Source organism: Phyllopteryx taeniolatus, chromosome 10 (genome assembly GCF_024500385.1).
Source record: "Phyllopteryx taeniolatus isolate TA_2022b chromosome 10, UOR_Ptae_1.2, whole genome shotgun sequence".
Lineage (NCBI taxonomy): Eukaryota > Metazoa > Chordata > Actinopteri > Syngnathiformes > Syngnathidae > Phyllopteryx > Phyllopteryx taeniolatus.
The window spans coordinates 17,551,473-17,570,714 of NC_084511.1; the positions used below are offsets into that span (position 1 = coordinate 17,551,473).

The window sequence follows — 19,242 nt, forward strand, 5'->3', positions numbered from 1 at the left end:
TGTCTGGCTAGCCAGGGGATCATAGAGACATAGAAGACAGGCTGGGACTGTGGAAATCCTATTTAGAAGGTGCGAAATCTGCATGAGCAGAGGGGTGGGGATAGAGTGTTGCTGAAATTTCATGTCTACAGAGCCTTAAAAAAAAACATGAATATACTTGTAATTGATGTGATGTTGTGTTTTGCACGGTAGACGGAATTGCAAAATATTACATCTTTGTTTCCTATAAGGAGGGAGTTTATCGAGAAGGGTTATGGGCCAGCTGAGCAGTGTTAGTGTCATTGTAGGGGGGCTATGGGTTAATATGCTCCATCCCTCTGGACAGCCAGTGAAAGACATGGGAATGAAGTGACACCCGTGAAGATACAGCAGCCTGCTGAGCTGACGCGTCTCTCTGTCAGTGCCAGCGTCGGACGAGAAAAAGAGGGAAGAAGCAGTCGATTTGTTCTCCTTGTTCACTCCCCTACCCTTGTTCTTTGTCTGGGTTTTATCTGGCCAACGGGGGGCTGTATGCAGACAGGGACTGGGGTATCTTTGAAGCTTCGGCGCAGCAACTGTTTATATGCATAGTGTGTGTGTGTGTGTGTGTGTGTGTGTGTGTGTAAGAGCGTTATTGCTAATTCTGGCGAACTCAGTTATCGTTCCTCAGCAGGATTTATTGACACCCTTAGGGTATCGGTATCTTCTTACGTTTTACCCTTTACTTCCTCTCTTGCGACCGTGCACATACATAAAACTGAGAAGACTATTTTAGCTCTCGTGTGTGTGTGCGTGTGTGTGAGTAGCACAGATATTCACAGTCTGATCGTGGCGGCGGTGGACGACTGGTTAGAGCGTCAGCCTCACAGTTCTGAGGAGCGGGGTTCAATCCCCGGTCCCGCCTGTGTGGAGTTTGCATGTTCTCCCCGTGCCTGCGTGGGTTTTCTCCGGGCACTCCGGTTTCCTCGCACATCCCAAAAACATGCATTAATTGGGGACTCTAAATTGCCCGTAGGTGTGAATGTGAGCGCGAATGTTGTTTGTTTGTATGTGCCCTGCGATTGGCTGGCAACCAGTTCAGGGTGTACCCCGCCTCCTGCCCGATGATAGCTGGGATAGGCTCCAGCACGCCCGCGACCCGTGAGGAGAAGCGGCTCAGAAAATGGATGGATGGATGATCGTGGCGGCTCATCAAACAGCCCCAAGCGCTTGCATGGCTCCCTGCGCATCATTAAGATGTGTAGAGTAAATGTCATATGAATCCCTGCAATCACAAGCTTGTGGTTCGTGTACATAGTCGGAATCTTTGTGGTCACACTTGCACGTGTGTTGTCTGCACTGATAATACAGATATACAGACCTCCAGCTAAACCAGCTTCAAAGAACATGGATTATCATATCAGTGATACTGGCCACATGCGAGGCTTCACCATGTTTTTAGGGCAGGGAAATTTTTTTTTGGGGGGGGGGGAATAATGTTCATTTTGATTGATATTGAAATCACAATTAATAAACATGATTATTCAATGATTTCAAAATATAGTATTTATTGAACTACAGTACCAGGACTCAATTTAAATATAAATGAAAAAAGGAACGTGAAAATAAATTAGAAACAAGTAAAATAATATGTTAAAATAATAGCAATAAAAAAAAAAGAAATAAAAAAAATACCTGCTCTTCCTGCTTGTCAGGTTTTGGCCTTTTAGGGGCAGTGTGGTGCACACATGGACATACACTTACATTAAGCTACGAAGAGGAGAAGAAGAATGTGTTGAACTTTATTATTTTCACAGATTATAAAGAATTTATGCCCGTGAGTCTGGTTGTATTAACTGTATGTGTTTGTAGCGTTTGTATGTGAATATTCGTTATTTGAAGGTAGATCTCTCCCTCCCTGTCGAATGCTAATTTTTGCTAGTCAGTCAATTGGGTTTTCCATTGAGTGCTAGCAATAAGCTCGCTATGTTTGTAAAATGAACTATGTCTTGTATTTAAATATACAAAGTGTGTAATTCTTTTTGTTGTTGTTTAGTTTTAAAGTAAACTACAACTGGGGTGTCACCAAACAGCTTAAAGCATGTTAAGGGAGGGCAGAATAACATGTCTCACACTTGCTACTGCAAGCAACACAGATGCCTTCAGGGTGCTTTCACAATGCAGGAACTTGCATGCACCAAGCAAGCTGTTAGGTCAATTAATAATTTTTCTTCAATTCGAATGTTTTTATGATCGTGAGAAGCCAAAATTGAAATCACTATTACATTTTCGATTAATCGGCCAGTCCTAGTTTACGTTCCGTTTTTTGCTCCATCTTTTCAGGTGCCAGTTTTGCAACCGATGGATCTGATGGTTGAAGCCACAGCCAGGCGAGTGTTCAGCAACGCCCATACCTACCACATTAACTCCATCTCCGTGAACTCTGACCTCCAGACCTTCATCTCCACCGATGACCTCCGGGTGAATCTGTGGAATCTGGAGATCACTGACCGCAGCTTCAGTATCCTCTTTCCTTGCTTAATTTAGAATCATGGACCTCAGTGCGGCATCGTGAACAAATATTTGACACAAATCCCATGCTTAACGACAACAGTTCTTCCTTAGTTCCCTGCTCCCAGACATTGTGGACATCAAACCAGCCAATATGGAGGAGCTGACCGAAGTGATCACCTCAGCTGAATTTCATCCCCAACAGTGTCACACTTTCGCATACAGCAGCAGCAAGGGCTCAATAAGATTGTGTGACATGAGGCAGGCCGCGCTCTGCGACAAGCACTGCAAATGTGAGTACCAGCGGAGAGCATTATGGGTAAAATGCTTTAAAATAAACAAAATACTAACAGTAGTTCTGTATTAAATCCAATGCAAGAGTTGTATTAAAGTGGAGATTCAGGGATATATAGTTTAAAAAACAAAATTCACATGATATCAGAGGCATGGCTCGTCATTCGTTGAGTCTGATGATAATAACTAAATCACCTTCTGGGCATTCAAAATGCCACCTCAACATGCGGCTGCCGTGTTGTGACGTCAGCGGTTGAATGCTATCGCTAGAGGGAGCGGTGGCCTTCGCTTGTAAACCAGCATGGACGAACGCAAGGAAGGCTGTGGCAGTGACTTCAGCGATGAAATCAGTAAAATGGCGATCCTTTGGGAATTTAAACAGGCTAATGCTCTCTCCTGTCACGTTGGAACATCCTGCAGCCACACAACGTTTCGGCATCTTAACTTGTCTGGAATACAACCACTCGCTTTGCTGAAATACTAATGCATGAGCTAGTAAACAATGCAACTTTCTGTCATTTGCTTACAACACGTCAAACTGGAAGGGGCAACGTCGTTGTTTAGGGTGGCAGATTTGAAAGTGAAAAAGTGACAAACATTTAACTATCCATCCATCCATTTTCCGTTCTGCTTATTTTCACTAGGGTCGCGGGCGTGCTGGAGCCTATACCAGCTATCTTCAGGCGAGAGACAGGGTACACCCTTAACTGGTCGCCAGCCAATCGCAGGGCACATATAAACAAACAACCATTCACATTCACGCGTACGGGCAATTTAGAGTCTTCAATCAACCTACCACGCATTTTTTTGGGATGTGGGAGGAAACCGGAGTGACCGGAGAAAACCCACACAGGCACAGGGAAAAACATGCAAACTCCACACAGGCGGGGCCGGGATTTTAACCCCAGTCCTCAGAACTGTGAGGCAGATGTGCTAACCAGTCGTCCACCGTGTCGCCAACATTTAACTATCCATCCACCCATCCATTTTCTGAGCCGCTTCTCCTCACTAGGGTCGCGGGCGTGCTGGAGCCTATCCCAGCTGTCATTGGGCAGGAGGCGGGGTACACCCTGAACTGGTTGCCAGCCAATCGCAGGGCACATCGAAGCAAACAACCATTCGCACTCACAGTCATGCCTACGGGCAATTTAGAGTCTCCAATTAATGCATGTTTTTGGGATGTGGGAGGAAACCGGAGTGCCCGGAGAAAACCCACGCAGGCACGGGGAGAACATGCAAACTCCACACAGGCGGGGCCGGGGATAGAACCTGGGTCCTCAGAACTGTGAGGCTGACGCTCTAACCAGTCGGTCACCGTGCCGCCTAACATTTAACTAATACAATGTAATTGTTTTGGATGACGATAGTTATTTATAAAGCATATTTTGTTGTTCATGACAAATGCATATTTCAGCCGATCCTTCTCATCTTCCCTTTAAACACAATACTGCTTAATGCAGTAATGCTTCATTTTGATTGCCAGATATTTAGTTTGATATTTTGTGAGATGTTAAAAATATTACAAACACGTCTCAGTGTGCAATGCAGTACTCTGCTAACTACAATTGTAAACATTTCGTTGACTGTAGAGCTTTCTCACAAGACAGTCTAACATTAATTTGTTGTAATATTAGTTTTCGAGGGTAGTGCATTATTTTAATTTATTTGATTATTTATTATTGTTTGGTGATGGTGGTGGGGTTAGAGCTGTAAAATTTAATCCTCTGCTATCAGGGTTTCAGACATGGGGGAAATGGCAGAGGCAAACAAACAAGCAGTGCAGTCTCAGTGCTCAAAAGGTTTTGTTTTCTTTGATCAGAGAGTAGCCTAACTCAAGACTTAAGACCCAGGCCCAATAACAAAATTATCCAACGGGCACAATAGAAGAAGATAAAAACAGAAGAAAAAGTGAAGGAACACAAACCAGACAACGCGTACCAAATAAACCCAGGAGATAAATATACAGAGTGCAATTAGAAGATGAAACACGAGTGCAGAGAGTATGGGCGGAGGGAACTAGATGATTGGCTAAGGCACATGAAGTGCTAGGTGAAACGAACAAAACAGTTAACATTCGACAAAGGAACAAAGACAAAGTCTTACAAAAAGTATTTGAAATATAAGACATAATTGTTGCATGTTCTTGTGGAATGCTAAATACTGTGGACTGTATAAGGCACTGCGGATGGAGGAAAGTACACACGTGGTGGCCTACATTCGCAAATTGACAGTTTCATTATTTCAGACTGGACTGCAGCTTTGTGTGACTGTGACATGCAGCTGTTCCTCTGTTCAATATGCCACCACTGATAATCCATCAATAAATCTCAGTGTGTGTCTTAAACAATGAACGGCCAAGCCTCCGAGGCGTAACATCACATGCAAGCACTTAAGTTGAATGAATAATGAATACATTGACATTTAAAGCAGAATAATCGATGGCAAGAGCAATCGCATTAGGCCTTCATGGACACACCTTGTTGTCCAATAATGTCCTTCATTTCCTTCAATGTATTGACGTGTTCACTGTCGCATGTGTTAACTAACGCAGCCTGTTGTGACACATGATGCATTTTGGTTCAATAGGGAATGTTAGAATTGTGAGCATCATGGAGTGAATGTGAGGCACAAAGAGCGCACACACAGAAGTACACGCACTGGAGGTGAGCTGAAATTCGCAATGAGATGAGACAAATGAGAGAAGGATGAACAGAGAGAGGAGAATGCCAAAGATAGTGAGCCCCAGGATGGAAAGAAAGAGAGCGACCAGCCCCCCTGCCAACTCCCCTGGAAGCCTATTATGTGCCCCTAGAGGGGGGCGTGGGGCAGGAGCGAGGCCAAGGATGCACACACACGCATATAAACATGCATCACTGACACACACACGTAAATCCAGCGGGGCTCGAATGGGCCCAACACTTAGACATTGATTTGTTTTTTCTTATTTTTATCTCCGTCTAACGCCCTCCTCACCCTCTCATTTTTCCATTTTTCACTCCACATCCCTCATTAGACTCCCCACTGGCACACCACAGCAGAGAGGGAGATGGGAGGTTGTTGGAGAGGGGGAGGAGAGAGGTGAGGAATTGTGGAGGGGCAAAAGAGGAGGAGGAAGAGCAGAAAACAACAATAACTTGACGCCTCACGATGGAATATCTGCCTCTCATCGGCTGCGTGCAGATGAGCAGCTGCCAGAATCAATATGAATCATAACCAATATTTACCCATCATGCTGACCCATGGCTGTCTCCCAAAACACACATACACACACACACACGAATAATCCAGTAATGCTGTAGAATACCCTGGCATTGTTGTGTTCTTATTGTCAGGGGATGACGCCTCCGCAGTGAAATCTCAGCGTGATGCGATGTCAAATCTGCTCTCTATGTTGAAAATATCGGCACATTTTGTTTCTTTTATAGACTTTGAGGAGCCGGAGGATCCCGCCACACGCTCCTTTTTCTCCGAAATCATCTCATCTATCTCTGATGTGAAGTTCAGCCACAATGGCCGCTACTTGATGACAAGGGACTACCTCACTGTTAAGGTGTGGGACCTGCAAATGGAGAACAAGCCGCTTGAGACATACCAGGTATGCATACGCACAACCGTATCAATGTTGCCTTGCAATGTAATCACAACGTATTGATTTTGGCCTAAGCGCTCAACATAATCCTGTTATACTGTCACACTGCAACCACGCCATATTTAGCGATCAAGCCGGGATTGCTTATTGAGCCTGTAAGAAGACAGATATACGTGCTATTGATTCAGCCTGAAGGGCAAAACCTCCCACTGTGGCGGGTCACACGGGTCACATCCGCACTGTCTGATCAAGGGGGAAGCTATCTGAGGGCAGATCATGATTGATAAGGCGTCCGCAGGGCTCAAGGGATTTCTCAGTCCACTTCCCTCTCCACCTGCTGCCCGTATCACCACCGTCACTGGGTCTGCGGGGATTACCCAGAGTCAAGCGTGTGGACGTGCAGTTTATAGGTGCTTGCTCATTCTCTTGGTGATTCTCTTGGGAGGCAGCACTGTGGAAAAGTGTGGACATAATTCAAACTATAAAACTTTTTTGTCTGCATCGCTTGCTTTTCATTCTCTCGATACTCACACGCTTAAGGTCTTTGACACCGTAGCTTTTTAAGACAAACACATTAATATTCACAAGGCTCCAATAAATTCTAGTTGGCAACATAGTGCTGGCTTCCGGCCGTAACCTCTTATGTCCAAATTTGGTCAATTTTACATTTTTTCACAATTCTACACTATTGGTCAGTCCACATGTCTGTGTGTGTGTGTTTTATTTTTAGAACTTATTGACCAATCTAAAGTGTTGAAAATGGCTTGCTCTCTTTGACAGTGCAATGTTAATGACTCAACAAACTTTTCTTTTGGGTTTTTTGGGTTTCCTGAAAAATGATGTTTTGGGAGGTATGAGGATTCCGCCGATTCCACTGAAAGAAGCTTTTGAAGGCCTCTTTTTAAACTCAAGAACGTTCACCCTTTTGTTCCAGAACAGTCGAAAACCTGATATACCCATGGCCAAAAGTAAACAGACTAACAGTTTAGTATAAAAGTGCCTTCTCTACCATTTCATTGGTAAAATAATGAAAATAGTCTGTGTTTTGTGATATGACAGAGGCAGAGAGCAAGAGAGAAAGAGATAGAGAAAAGTAAAGGAAGTGTAGCTGTGTGTCCATGTAGCACAAAAACAATAAAGCTACTCCAGAGAGACACTTGACTGACCAAAATCTCTTTTATTCTCCAAGTATCCTGAGGAACAATCATGTGCATCAGTTAATTCATTGTGACAGGAAATAGGGCACAGAAAAAGGATTCATATCGCCTAGAGTGCATAAATAGAAGTCGCCCTGCAATCTGTATTCAATTGTCTCCACATTTTGATTTTTTTAAAACAAATTACTCAGAGTTCATATAAACAGGAGTCCACTGCAGTGAACTTCTGCAATATAAATAGACCATATAAAGAAAACGTTTTGATATAGTTTTACCCATCCCACTTTATGAGGGGCCACTACGGACATAATTTAGGATTAGCTCTCATACTTACAATTCAAATGCTGTCATACACACCACTGAAAGGCTCTCATACACAATACTGAAACGTTTTCACTCATAAACACCTGTTAACTGCTCTCATGACCACCAGTGAAACGCTCTCATACACACAACTGAATGTCTTGCTCTCATTAGCAAAACTTCCATCCATCCATTTTCTGAGCCGCTTCTCCTCACTAGGGTCGCGGGCGTGCTGGAGCCTATCCCAGCTATCATCGGGCAGGAGGCGGGGTACACCCAGAACTGGTTGCCAGCCAATCGCACGGCACATACAAACAAACAACCATTCGCACTCACATTCACACCTACGGGCAATATAGAGTTGTCAATTAACTTACCATGCATGTTATTGGGATGTGGGAGGAAACCGGAGTGCACGGAGAAAACCCATGCAAGCACGGGGAGAACAGGCAAACTCCACACAGGTGGGGCCGGGGATTGAACCCTGGTCCTCAGAACTGTGAGGCAGATGCTCTAACCAGTCTTCCACCATGCCACTAGCAAAACTTAAATGCGCTTATACATGCATGTCTATTGCGTTCACATGTGCATGTCAAATGCGCGCACGTCAGACGCGCTCACACTCACATGTCGCTCGCACTCACACACGAATAGTGTCAAAAACTTAATTTAGTTATGCCTAGATTAGACTACAGGATTTTAGCCCCGATATTGGCCCGATTTGCTATCACGGACAATTTCACGGATCGGGCCTGACATATGTTGTCGGGAGCAACAAAACTTCTTGTAGTGTGACATAATCCATAACCAACGATTTGGCGTTACGATAACAATGACGCCAAAATGAAAAGTCTAGCATTTTTGATTTTTTGGAAAGCTTCCGTGTGGTGTAACATATGAACGACGGCTCTCCGACAGCACACATTGACATCGACCAATAGGTAGTTCATTTCAAAAAGTGAAACTCCTTATAGAAATGCACTACACACACGCAGAGTGAAATATTTCTTAATTTTTTTTTAATATGTATAATTTTGATGATTATGGCTTACAGCAAACAAACAAAAAAAAACAAATTCACCATCTCTAGAAACTAAAATATAAGAGTACTAGAGCGCAACAAAAAGTTCAAGAGCACCTCAAAAGTAGTTAGGATGCAGACTAACATTTGTTAGTCTGTTGAAGTCTTGTTGAAGAGATTGATGGACGTTTTGTAGATTTACAGCTGCTAAAGTCTAGAGTTCAGCCCAAAGTCGAGACTAAAAATAATAGCATTAAACTGCAATTTGATTAATGGAATGCTAGTGTTTTAGCTGAGAATGATACAAGAAAGTAGCAAATGACTGTAAGCCATATGAGCAAATGTGTTAACATCCATCCATCCATTTTCTGGAAAATGGAAACTTTTCATTTAAAAAATGAAAACTTTTCTTTTCTGATAAAAGGTTCCATGTCCAAAATAAAATAATGGCTTTCTACATCTGTTATTATATTGTCAAGATAAGTTCATACGATGACATATTTTTCTGCTTTTATTTACAAATCTTTTATTAAAGCAAACATTTGATATTCACCCTAGGTTGCATGTCAAACACTCAAGCTCTAAACCTGACACCCACTCAACAATTATTCATAGACCTCATAGTTATTGTGCTTAATACACATTTTACATTATTTCAGATTATTGAGTATGTGACAAAATGTACTTGTACACACACACATACATGAATGAAGTGACATGGGAGGGTGCTTTGACATTCCCAACATGATTATTTTTGTGTTTTTTTTTTCTAGGTTCACGACTACTTACGGGGCAAACTTTGCTCCCTCTATGAAAACGACTGCATCTTTGACAAGTTCGAGTGTGTCTGGAATGGATCAGACAGGTGACATTGCCTCCATCCGTACACCCACCTCCCATCAGACCCAATAACACACTCCTCTCTCTACTTTCTGCTCTCCACTCAGCGTCATAATGACCGGCTCCTATAACAACTTCTTCCGAATGTTTGACCGGAACACAAAACGGGATGTCACGCTGGAAGCATCCAGAGAAAACAGCAAGCCCAGAGCCATTCTCAAGCCTCGCAAGGTACAAGCAACATTTCAAACAGACTTAAGTGTTAATGTGTATTAACAGAGTTAACTGAAATATTAGGCACTGCTGTCATTGTGATACAGTACAGTTCTACACGACTGCAAACTGCAGCCACGGCCATAATAAACGTTGTTTTTGTGAATACAGTGCCCCCCCCACCCCCCCCAACCCCCCACTGCGGCCCTGCTATATTGCAGACATATTTTGTGGAATTTTTCTGTTGCAGAAATCCAGACCATATTGTGGGAATCCGTGGTCAATAGCAATACATTTTATGGATTTGTGGCCATTGTAGTTAAGAATGCTTTATTTGTGTTCCAGCTTGACAAAACAACTGGCTATGGAACGCCATGCCTTAGCCATCACTGACATCTAAGGGTAGTCACTGCTCACGGTGCTTGTCAATAGTGTCAATTGTTTTCTAGACATTTTATAATGGCATTTTTTGATGTTCAATTATGTTTAAATGTGTTTAAAGCATGTGGAAGTGATAAAATTATACAGTATAGGCTCTTTTAATGTGGTCTCTACGGTATATCGTGGCTTTTCACCCGTTGCGTGTGGGTCTTGAGCGTAGCCCCTGCGTTAGACGGGGGTTCACTATACTATCCTGACAGTGTCAATAGAAACTGAACATTATTATTTTTGTAAAAGCGGAACATTTGATACATCCATCCATCCATTTTCTGTACCACAACCTCACTAGGGTCGCGGGCGTGCTGGAGTCTATCCCAGCTATCTTCGGGCGAGAGGTGGGGTACACCCTGAACTGGTCGCCAGCCAGTAGAAGGGCACATAGAAACAAGCAACCATTTGGACTCACATTCACACCTATGGGCAATTTACAGTTTTCCATTAACCTAGCATGCATGTTTTTGGGATGTGGGAGGAAACTGGAGTACCTGGAGAAAACCCACGCAGGCACGGGGAGAACAAGCAAACTCCACATAGGCGGGGATGGGATTTGAACCCCGGTCCTCACAACTGTGAAGCAGATGTGCCAACCAGTTGTCCACTGTGCTGCCACATTTGAAACATGTTAAATATAAATATATTGTGCGTGTGGTCATTGTTGTAGTGTTTATTTGCTGTAAAACTGCTCCCCCTGATCGGGCATACTGTTCTGGCAGGTGTGCGTGGGCGGCAAACGCAGAAAGGATGAGATCAGCGTGGACAGCTTAGACTTCAGCAAGAAGATCCTTCACACGACGTGGCACCCGCACGAGAACATCATTGCCGTAGCGGCCACCAACAACCTTTACATCTTCCAAGACAAGGTCAACTAAAGCGTGCTGACACGTGCGGGGCGTCGGGTTGTGTTTGTCTAAACACAGAAAGCAGTATGGAGTCCTGATGTACATCCTGGGCCTCCCTGGGGCTTGTCACTGCTAACCTGATTTGCACTGAGAATGTGCAGTGTTTTCCCGCAAATGGACGTAGTTCTGGAATCTTTGGGGACGTGACAAAGTTTTCCTATCATTTAATTTATTTAGCCATACGCACACGGACAGAAGGGAATCCTGCACAACAAGATTACAGCTGCATGAGCAACAAGATGTAGCAAGACCCTGGAGACAAAGAAGGGGGTGTGGATACAATGACCAAAACCGAGCACGTGATAGTGACTCGTTGTCATGTACCAAGAGCGCCTCCTCTCTATCAATCTGCTGCAGTGCAAGTGAGGCATCATTTGGGACGGCACCACCTGCTGCTGCAAATTTCAAAGGGCAGAAGAAGAGACTTTTCTGCCTGTGACAGACAAGTGATGAGTCTTTCTACTTTAGTCTGTGATGTGAATGAGACTATTTTTAATGGTTTTATTTTATCAATGATTGTGGTTAGCTGCTGTGGTGCCTTCTTTTGGTATGTGGGGGTTCAATGTAGGGGTTGTGAGCATCGGGCAGGAGTGTAAATGTTTCAACTTTAGGGGTTTTGTTTTGTTTCTCGTCTGTCTCTTCAATGAACAAAATGGTTTTATTGCAAAGCAATGCTTGAGGTAACAAGAATGACGACGCCTCCAGGGGCTTTAACACTAAGACGTGTACAATGTAAGTACAGTACAAGCCTGTCGGCAATGTGAGGTCGGTTTACAAGTGACATTAGAATCTCATTTCCCTCCTTGAAATAATAAAAGCACCAATTGATTCACCGATAAATGTACAAAGAAAATAAAGTTGTAATTTCCCCTTAAAGGAGACATAATATGCATTTTTTCACAATTGAAAATTGTTTCTTGGTGACTAAATAACTTGTCTCCTTTCATCAAAATACGTCAAGAATCAAGAATTGTAGGACATACATTGTACACCTTATACGCTGTCTTGCCGTTTTCAGGAGCCTGAGCTTTGCGACTTGCGAGGCTTCAGGGGCTGTCTCTCTCATCCTCTCGCCGGCGAGAGTGCGCTGTGGCCGGCCCGTGTGTCTGTGTGTATGTGTGTGTGGGGGGGGGTTGGGCACACTGGGCTTTAACTCGTGTAGGCAGCGGTTTGTACGCTTTACTGTGTATGTGGCGCATGTGAATTTTCCATAATATGTCCCCTTTAAGAGACAAATTACAATTCTAAAATGTTGCATGTGATGGACAACACTTGATGACATTTAGATCATTGAACTTCTACAGACCATCTGGAGCACTCTGTGGGGTCGTAGTTACTTTCTTAAGTCGTGTTTTTATCTCAGATTGTTTGTCCATACTTGTCGGAGGAGGGTGGTCACATGTTGCAGGTTGGAATTTAGCACCTGTCTGAAGTTTTGTGTGAAGAGCCAGCGTCCACTGAGGTAAGCACTAAATAAAAAGGTCTAAGCAAACTCTGTGAAATCAGGGAATTCATACTGTACAAACTTTAAAACAAACTTAATTTGTGAAACTTTTATAGCTCAGAATGTAATAATACGAATGACCATGCAGTCTTCATGCTTACTGGACTTTTTTTGATTAAAAAATGTAATAAAGATGTGCAAGTTCAAACCAAACCTCTGATTCTGTGTATCAAGCAGCCTTTGAAGTAAGTGGGCCCCCCATGTGGACAAAGCGCTATAATAATAATAATGTAGCGCAAAAGTGTGTAATAATGATAATAGATGAATTGATTTATTAATATGATGATGATTATTATGATATAATAATTATGAATTCAATTATAACACAAACCCCAATTCCAATGTAGGTGAGACATTGTTTAAAATGGAAATACAAACAATACAATGATTTGCAAATCCTTAACCTATATGCAATTGAATACACTACAAAGACAAGATATTTGATGTTCAAACTGATAAACTATATGTTTTTTGCAAATATTCATTCATTTTGAATTTGATGCGTGCAACCTTTTTGCTTCTTTTCCAATTCTTGCTTGATGTACAACTTCAGTTTCTCAAGTCCGGGGTCTTAGTTGTCGTATTTTGTCCTTCATAATGCGCCACGCATTTTCAATGGGAGACAGGTCTGGACTGCAGGCAGGCCATTCTACAGTTTCTATAGAAGAACGGAATTTAATTTAATAAAATTTCAAGGTTCAAGACAGCGCTCGGGTTTCAAATTAAGGTTGTTTTGGAACCTTAATTTGAAACCCGGGTTAGGGTTTCAACACAGTTTTAGGTTTTCAAATTAGGGTTTTAAAAAAGCACTACTGTTTCAAATTGGGGTTGCAAATCAGGGTTAGGGTTTAAAACATGGGTAGGGTATCAAATTAGGGCTTAAAAACAGGTTTAGGGTTTGAAAACGGATTAGAATTTCAAAGTAGGGTTTCAAAACATGGTTAGGGTTTCAAATTCGGGTTTCAAAACAGGGTTAGGGTCTCAAAGTAGAGTTTCAAAACAGGATTAGGGTCTCAAAGGAGGGGTTCAAAACAGGATAAAGATTTCAAATTAGGGTTTCAAAACAGGGTTAGAGTTTCAAAGTAGGGTTACAAACATGGGTTAGGGTTTCAAATTCGGGTTTCAAAACTTCTTTAACGTTTCAAATGAGGGTTTAAAGAACGTTTTAGGGTTTCAAATTAGGTTTTCAAAACAGAGTTATGGTCTCAAAGTAAGGTTTCAAAACAGGGTTAGTATTTCAAATTAGGGTTTCACAACAGGGTTTGGGTCTCAAAGTAAGGTTTCAAAATAGGGTTAGGTTTTCAAATTAGGGTTTCAAAACAGGGTTATGGTCTCAAAGTAAGGCTTCAAAACAGGGTTAGGGTCTTAAAGTGAGGTTTCAAAACAGGGTTAGGGTCTTAAAGTGAGGTTTCAAAACAGGGTTAGTTTTTGAAATTAGGGTTTCAAAACAGGGTTAGGGTTTCAAATTAGATTTTCAAAACAGGGTTAGGGTCTCAAAGTAAGGTTTCAAAACAGAGTTAGTTTTTCAAATTAGGGTTTCAAAACAGGGGTACGGTTTCGAAGTAGGATTTCAAAACAATGCTAGGGTTTCAAATTAAGGTTTCAAAACTGGGCTAGGGTTTCAAAGTTGGGTTTCAAAACAGGGTTAGGGTTTCAAAACATGGGATACAGTTTCAAAGTAGGGTTTCAAAACAGGGTTATGGTTTCAAATTATGCTTTCAAAACCGGGTTAGGGTTTCGAAGAAGGGTTTAAAACAGGGTTAGGGTTTCAAATTATGCTTTCAAAACCGGGTTAGGGTTTCGAAGAAGGGTTTAAAACAGGGTTAGGGTTTCAAATTATGCTTTCAAAACAGGATAAGGATTTTAAAGTAGGGTTTCAAAACAGGGTTAGGGTTTCAAATTAGGGTTTCAAAACGGGGCTAGGGGTTCAAAGTTGGGTTTCAAAACAGGGTTAGGGTTTAAAAACGGGTTACAGTTTCCAAGTAGGGTTTCAAAAGAGGTTTATGGTTTCAAATTAGGGTTTCATTTTTTATTTTATTTAAAAAAAAATTCAAAGCTGTCCAGTTCAGGTGCATGGCCTTGCAGAATGGTGGATCTGTATGTCTTTGTGCTGAAAATGTTTTGCTGTGCAACAGGGGAGTTTGAAATACTCCCTCTTATTTTAAATTTTTTAAATTATGCTGATGTTTATTGAAAATGCAGCCTTACAGAAAATGGCATGAGGGGACAGACAGCGGGATAGATTGGACAAGGGGACTAGGGGTGAGAACCACAGCAGAACAATAGTGAGACAGTCTAGAAATTTGAACACACGTAACATTTTTATTTACGTTTTACACAACATCCCACCTTTATTGGAATTAGGGTTTGTATATATAAAAATATAAATGTGAACAAAAGAAAGAACTCAACTTACTGTAATTCATGTGTAAAAAGAAAGCCGGTGCCCCTTTTCAGGGTGCTGACAAGTATAGCTGGGGAATTTTTATAATAATGCTATGCTAGTAAATTTATGATATAAAAATAATATTAATTTCATAATATATACTGTACTGATAAATTGTATAGTATTACCAAAAGTGTGGGGGAAATTTATTGACCTTTTTACACCCAAAAAGGACACAATATTTCTTAGACTTAAAAGAATTAAGGTCATTACTATTTTCCCACAGCATCAATAAATTGCAGTTTTGTTAGTTGTTACTTTTGTCTTTCGTGAAATAGAATGGCTTCAGTATAAAATAATCCTCATCACCTGCATGTGTTAAGTCATGCGAAATGGTACTTATCACTGAGGTCTCCTTAATTGGCCCCGTGAGATCTGAGTCTACCGCCTATTGTCAAATGCATGGGCACCCCAGCTGTCAATCAAACAGCATCTTTATAAGTCGCCACACAAGCTGCAGCTTCATGTCTTGAAATAAATCCACAGGCAGACAGCCGCTTCCCTCTGATCATACACTGGCGATCCATACAACAACATTCAATCTGTTTTATATATATAAATCAGGGTGAAATCGTTTCTGTCATTTTTTACATCATTTTCAATTTGTCTCATTTTTCAGGGGAGAGATGAACAAACTGTCTGGGAACAATTCGACGGGGATGAACAGCTCTTTAACCAAGTGGTCATTCAACGATGGCGGCTCTTTTCAACATTTGGACCCCAGCGAGCTGAGGGTCCTGGTGCCGGCCATCCTGGGCATCATTTGTGTCCTGGGCTTGGCATGTAATTTAACCGCCATGGCCATCTTGTTTTCCAACGCCCACAAGGGCAAACTGTCCCTCATCAACTCCCTCATCTTCAACTTGATGTTCGCCGACAGCCTGGTGCTGCTCTTTACCGTGCCCTTCCGGGCCGCCTCCTACTCCAGGGCCAGCTGGACTCTGGGCTGGGTGGTGTGCAAGACGTCCAACTGGTTCTTTCACTCGTGCCTGGCGGCCAAGAGCTTCACGGTGGCCGTCATGGCAAAAGCCTGCTACCGCTACGTGTCCAACCCGACCAAGCAGGTGAGCATCCACCTTGGTTCCATCCTCGTGGTTTTCTTCTTCATCTGGCTGTCGGCTTGCAGCGTCCCCATCCCTCTCTGGCTCTTTGCCACGCTGCAACGAGGGCTCCACGGGCTCATGTGTGTGCTGCATGTCCCCCCTGAAGCATGGGGGTTCATGTTTGTGTACATAAAGGCGTACCCACTGGGAGTGTACTGTGCCCCCCTCAGCTTTTCCCTGATGTACTTCTGGAAGGCTTACAGCCAGTGCCAGCGCCGCACCAGTAAGACTCAGAATCTCCGCACACAGATCAGGTCCAGGAAGCTCACCTTGATGCTCTTCAACCTCACCATAGCCACTGCCATCCTCTGGCTTCCACAGTGGGTGGTGTGGGTTTGGGAGCGCCTCTCGGCAGACGGAGCGACAGGAGGATCGCAGAACTTCATCTCACCTCCTCCTGTTCTCATCGCCCTCTCGGCACAGCTGCTCACCTTCTCGCTGTCGCTCATCAACCCCCTCATCGTGGTCTGCCTCTCCGAGGAGTTCCGAGAGGGCTACCGCGGGCTGTGGAGGCGCCTCACCCTGCGCAAGCATCCTCCCTCCAAGCCCGGACCTCACAAACCCACCTCGCTCCAGTCACCTTGTCCCAGACCAGAGACCTCTGGCCAGCAGAGGAGTGAGAGGAGCATTGGATCATCAAGCACCAAGCCGGAAACCAGCAGAGATGCCCAAGGCGCAGTGAGAGGAGGAGGCGATGTCGACAAAGATGGGCTCATCCTGCCCGACGTGGAGCAGTTCTGGCACGAGAGGGAGTCCGGATCACATTTGGATGAAAATGACCCGGTGCCGTGGGACCATCAGGACCACCACGAGAGAAATTAACGACCAGCTAATCCTCAGAATGATATCAACAACATCTTTCTTCTCTCCACGAATTGGACTGCACAATGTAATCACTGATGTTCTGTGTATTTCTGTGTTCATCTTTTGTGGGGTGCAATTAGTGTGGAATACAACTAATTGTACAGTAGTACTATCTGTTTAAATTATTGCTCATTGTTGGTTGGATGAGGATAAAGTATTTGTGTCAATATGTATAAAAAATCTAAACTGCATGTAAAGTAGACAGACAATTAAGCCCACAATTATGTATATAACTGGGCCTAATTTTGAGTAAGTGAATGTTTCTATTTTTTGAATGGTCATGTTCTGGCTGGTAATGACACAAAAATGGCAAAAGATAAGGAGATTTATCATCATTTGTACAGGCACAGAGCAGTTACGGGTATATGGGGAATTTCTTGTGTATGTCTTCTTGAGTCAATTGAAATTGAAATAATAGGCAGAAAAAAAGGCAGATTGCAAAGTTGAACTACAATAAAAAGTTGAAAAGGACAAAATGTTAATTTAAAAAGAGAATTCTATTTTCATTTTTTTAAATACATTTTGACATTTTCCACATCCCAAATTATTCAGTGTGCTCTAAATGTATAGTTCATTCGATGTGTCGAATAGATGTGTTTTCTCAAAATTATCAAGGAAATCAATCCTTTTCAATTTCAACAATTTAGTATTTTGCCACTTTCTTGTGTCATTTCCTGCTAGAGGACATCCATTCAACAAGTAATAATAATAAAATAATAATGATTTGGGGCTTATTACATTAAACCTATGTATTTTTCCGTCAGTGAATGCTGTTTGTAAAGTGCAGCTTTTTTGAAGTACGTACAGTGAAAAATGTTAGTTCATTCTATTTAATATTGACCTGGCTCCTCTTGGAAACACGTTTAACCCAGTTTATCTTAAATGTCAGTGTTTTTTGCACTTGTGGAAGTCTGTAATTCCAGTCTTGTTCTTTTCGCATTCATACCAGTGTTTACAATAAAATCATCTCGAACAAGAGTGCCTTATAGGTCGTGTCTGTCAAAATCTGCAGATGACACGTTACCGAGCTGGATCATAAATCACCGGATGATCCCCCGCTGACATCAGTTCATTAAATATATTTTCATAAGGGCATCCATGAGGCTCTCTAATTGGTCTTTTCCTCTGAACTCAAATGGAACCCATTCAATGGACTCGCTACTCCTCATTGATCTGCGTGAAGGTGATAGGTCAAGAGCTCTCACGTCAAGCGATAAACAACATGAAAGAAAACTGTGCCCAAGTTTTTTTTCCCGGGACGGATAGGATAGGTTCTGTCTGAGTCTCTGATAATGATCTATTTTTCAAATGATGCCTCCAGCCACCTGTTATCAGAATTGTTTAAAATGTTGAATGTAAGCGTCCACACTGAATTCCTCTTTCTACGGCCTCGCCTCTCTGTGACATTTTCCCTCTCATTAATCATTGATGTTGACCTTTCTTTGCCTGAAGCAAGCGCCTCAAAGTGAGCAAGACTTAACTTTATAAGCTGCCATCAGTCCCTGGGGTGGAGATCTGGACACAAAACATTGAGGGCAAGAAGACCACAATACAACAATACAGTTGGTAGGACCAACCCATTGTTAATACGTAAGTACCAGTCAATCAGCCGGCGTCTACACATCCATTTGTCTATTCAGGTCTACAGTACAGGCCCCGATGTGAAGATGATAATGGGGATCAGGGTGAATACAATCAAGCTTTAATCAGCGACTGATAGGGAGAAAGTGTTTTGAAAAGGTTGAGATGATCTAAATTAAAAGTTAAAAATCCCCAAAACGTGATTAGGTCTTTTGACAAGGCTGCAGTAGTCTCTTTACCAACCCCTGGCTGCCCCCTCACGCTCACCCGCTGTGAGAAAAGGCAGGGGTGTTTCATCCTTCAGCCAATAATCATCTATTATAAATGAATCACAGCAGGAAGGGACACGCTAGTCAGACACTAATTGTGCTCAGCGGGGGAGTGTACTTGCAATTAAACCTGTCTGCTAGTGCAGACAAGTGTCCCTCAATGGCACACTCTCATCACTTCTATTGAGTGTCCTGAGTACATGCAGTATTTTTCAGTGTGTGTGCATGTGTGTGTTTGTTCATGTGGTC

The 19,242-nt window shown here is 42.7% G+C and overlaps 2 protein-coding genes across 3 annotated transcripts in view; both read left to right on the forward strand.

The window, feature by feature from the left end:
• Window positions 1-12,883, forward strand: part of ppp2r2ba (protein phosphatase 2, regulatory subunit B, beta a) — a 49,294-nt gene extending 36,411 nt beyond the window's left edge. For both annotated transcript variants that reach the window (XM_061787855.1, XM_061787856.1), the window contains exons 5-10: window positions 2,302-2,479; window positions 2,598-2,762; window positions 6,189-6,358; window positions 9,607-9,698; window positions 9,781-9,904; window positions 11,041-12,883. In XM_061787855.1, the coding sequence (XP_061643839.1) occupies window positions 2,302-2,479; window positions 2,598-2,762; window positions 6,189-6,358; window positions 9,607-9,698; window positions 9,781-9,904; window positions 11,041-11,196 (885 nt within the window). In that variant the 3' untranslated portion in view covers window positions 11,197-12,883. The remainder of the gene's footprint in view (window positions 1-2,301; window positions 2,480-2,597; window positions 2,763-6,188; window positions 6,359-9,606; window positions 9,699-9,780; window positions 9,905-11,040) is intronic.
• Window positions 12,884-15,802: 2,919 nt separating this feature from the next.
• Window positions 15,803-18,088, forward strand: gpr151 (G protein-coupled receptor 151). Its single transcript, XM_061787943.1, has one exon. The coding sequence runs from the start codon at window positions 15,803-15,805 to the stop codon at window positions 17,099-17,101; it is 1,299 nt and encodes a 432-aa protein (XP_061643927.1). The 3' UTR covers window positions 17,102-18,088.
• Window positions 18,089-19,242: the final 1,154 nt, after the last annotated feature.

What these genes read in the sequence shown, in the direction of transcription:
- gpr151 (XM_061787943.1), top strand. Translation starts at nt 15,803, where the DNA reads ATGAACAAACTGTCTGGGAACAATTCGACGGGGATGAACAGCTCTTTA.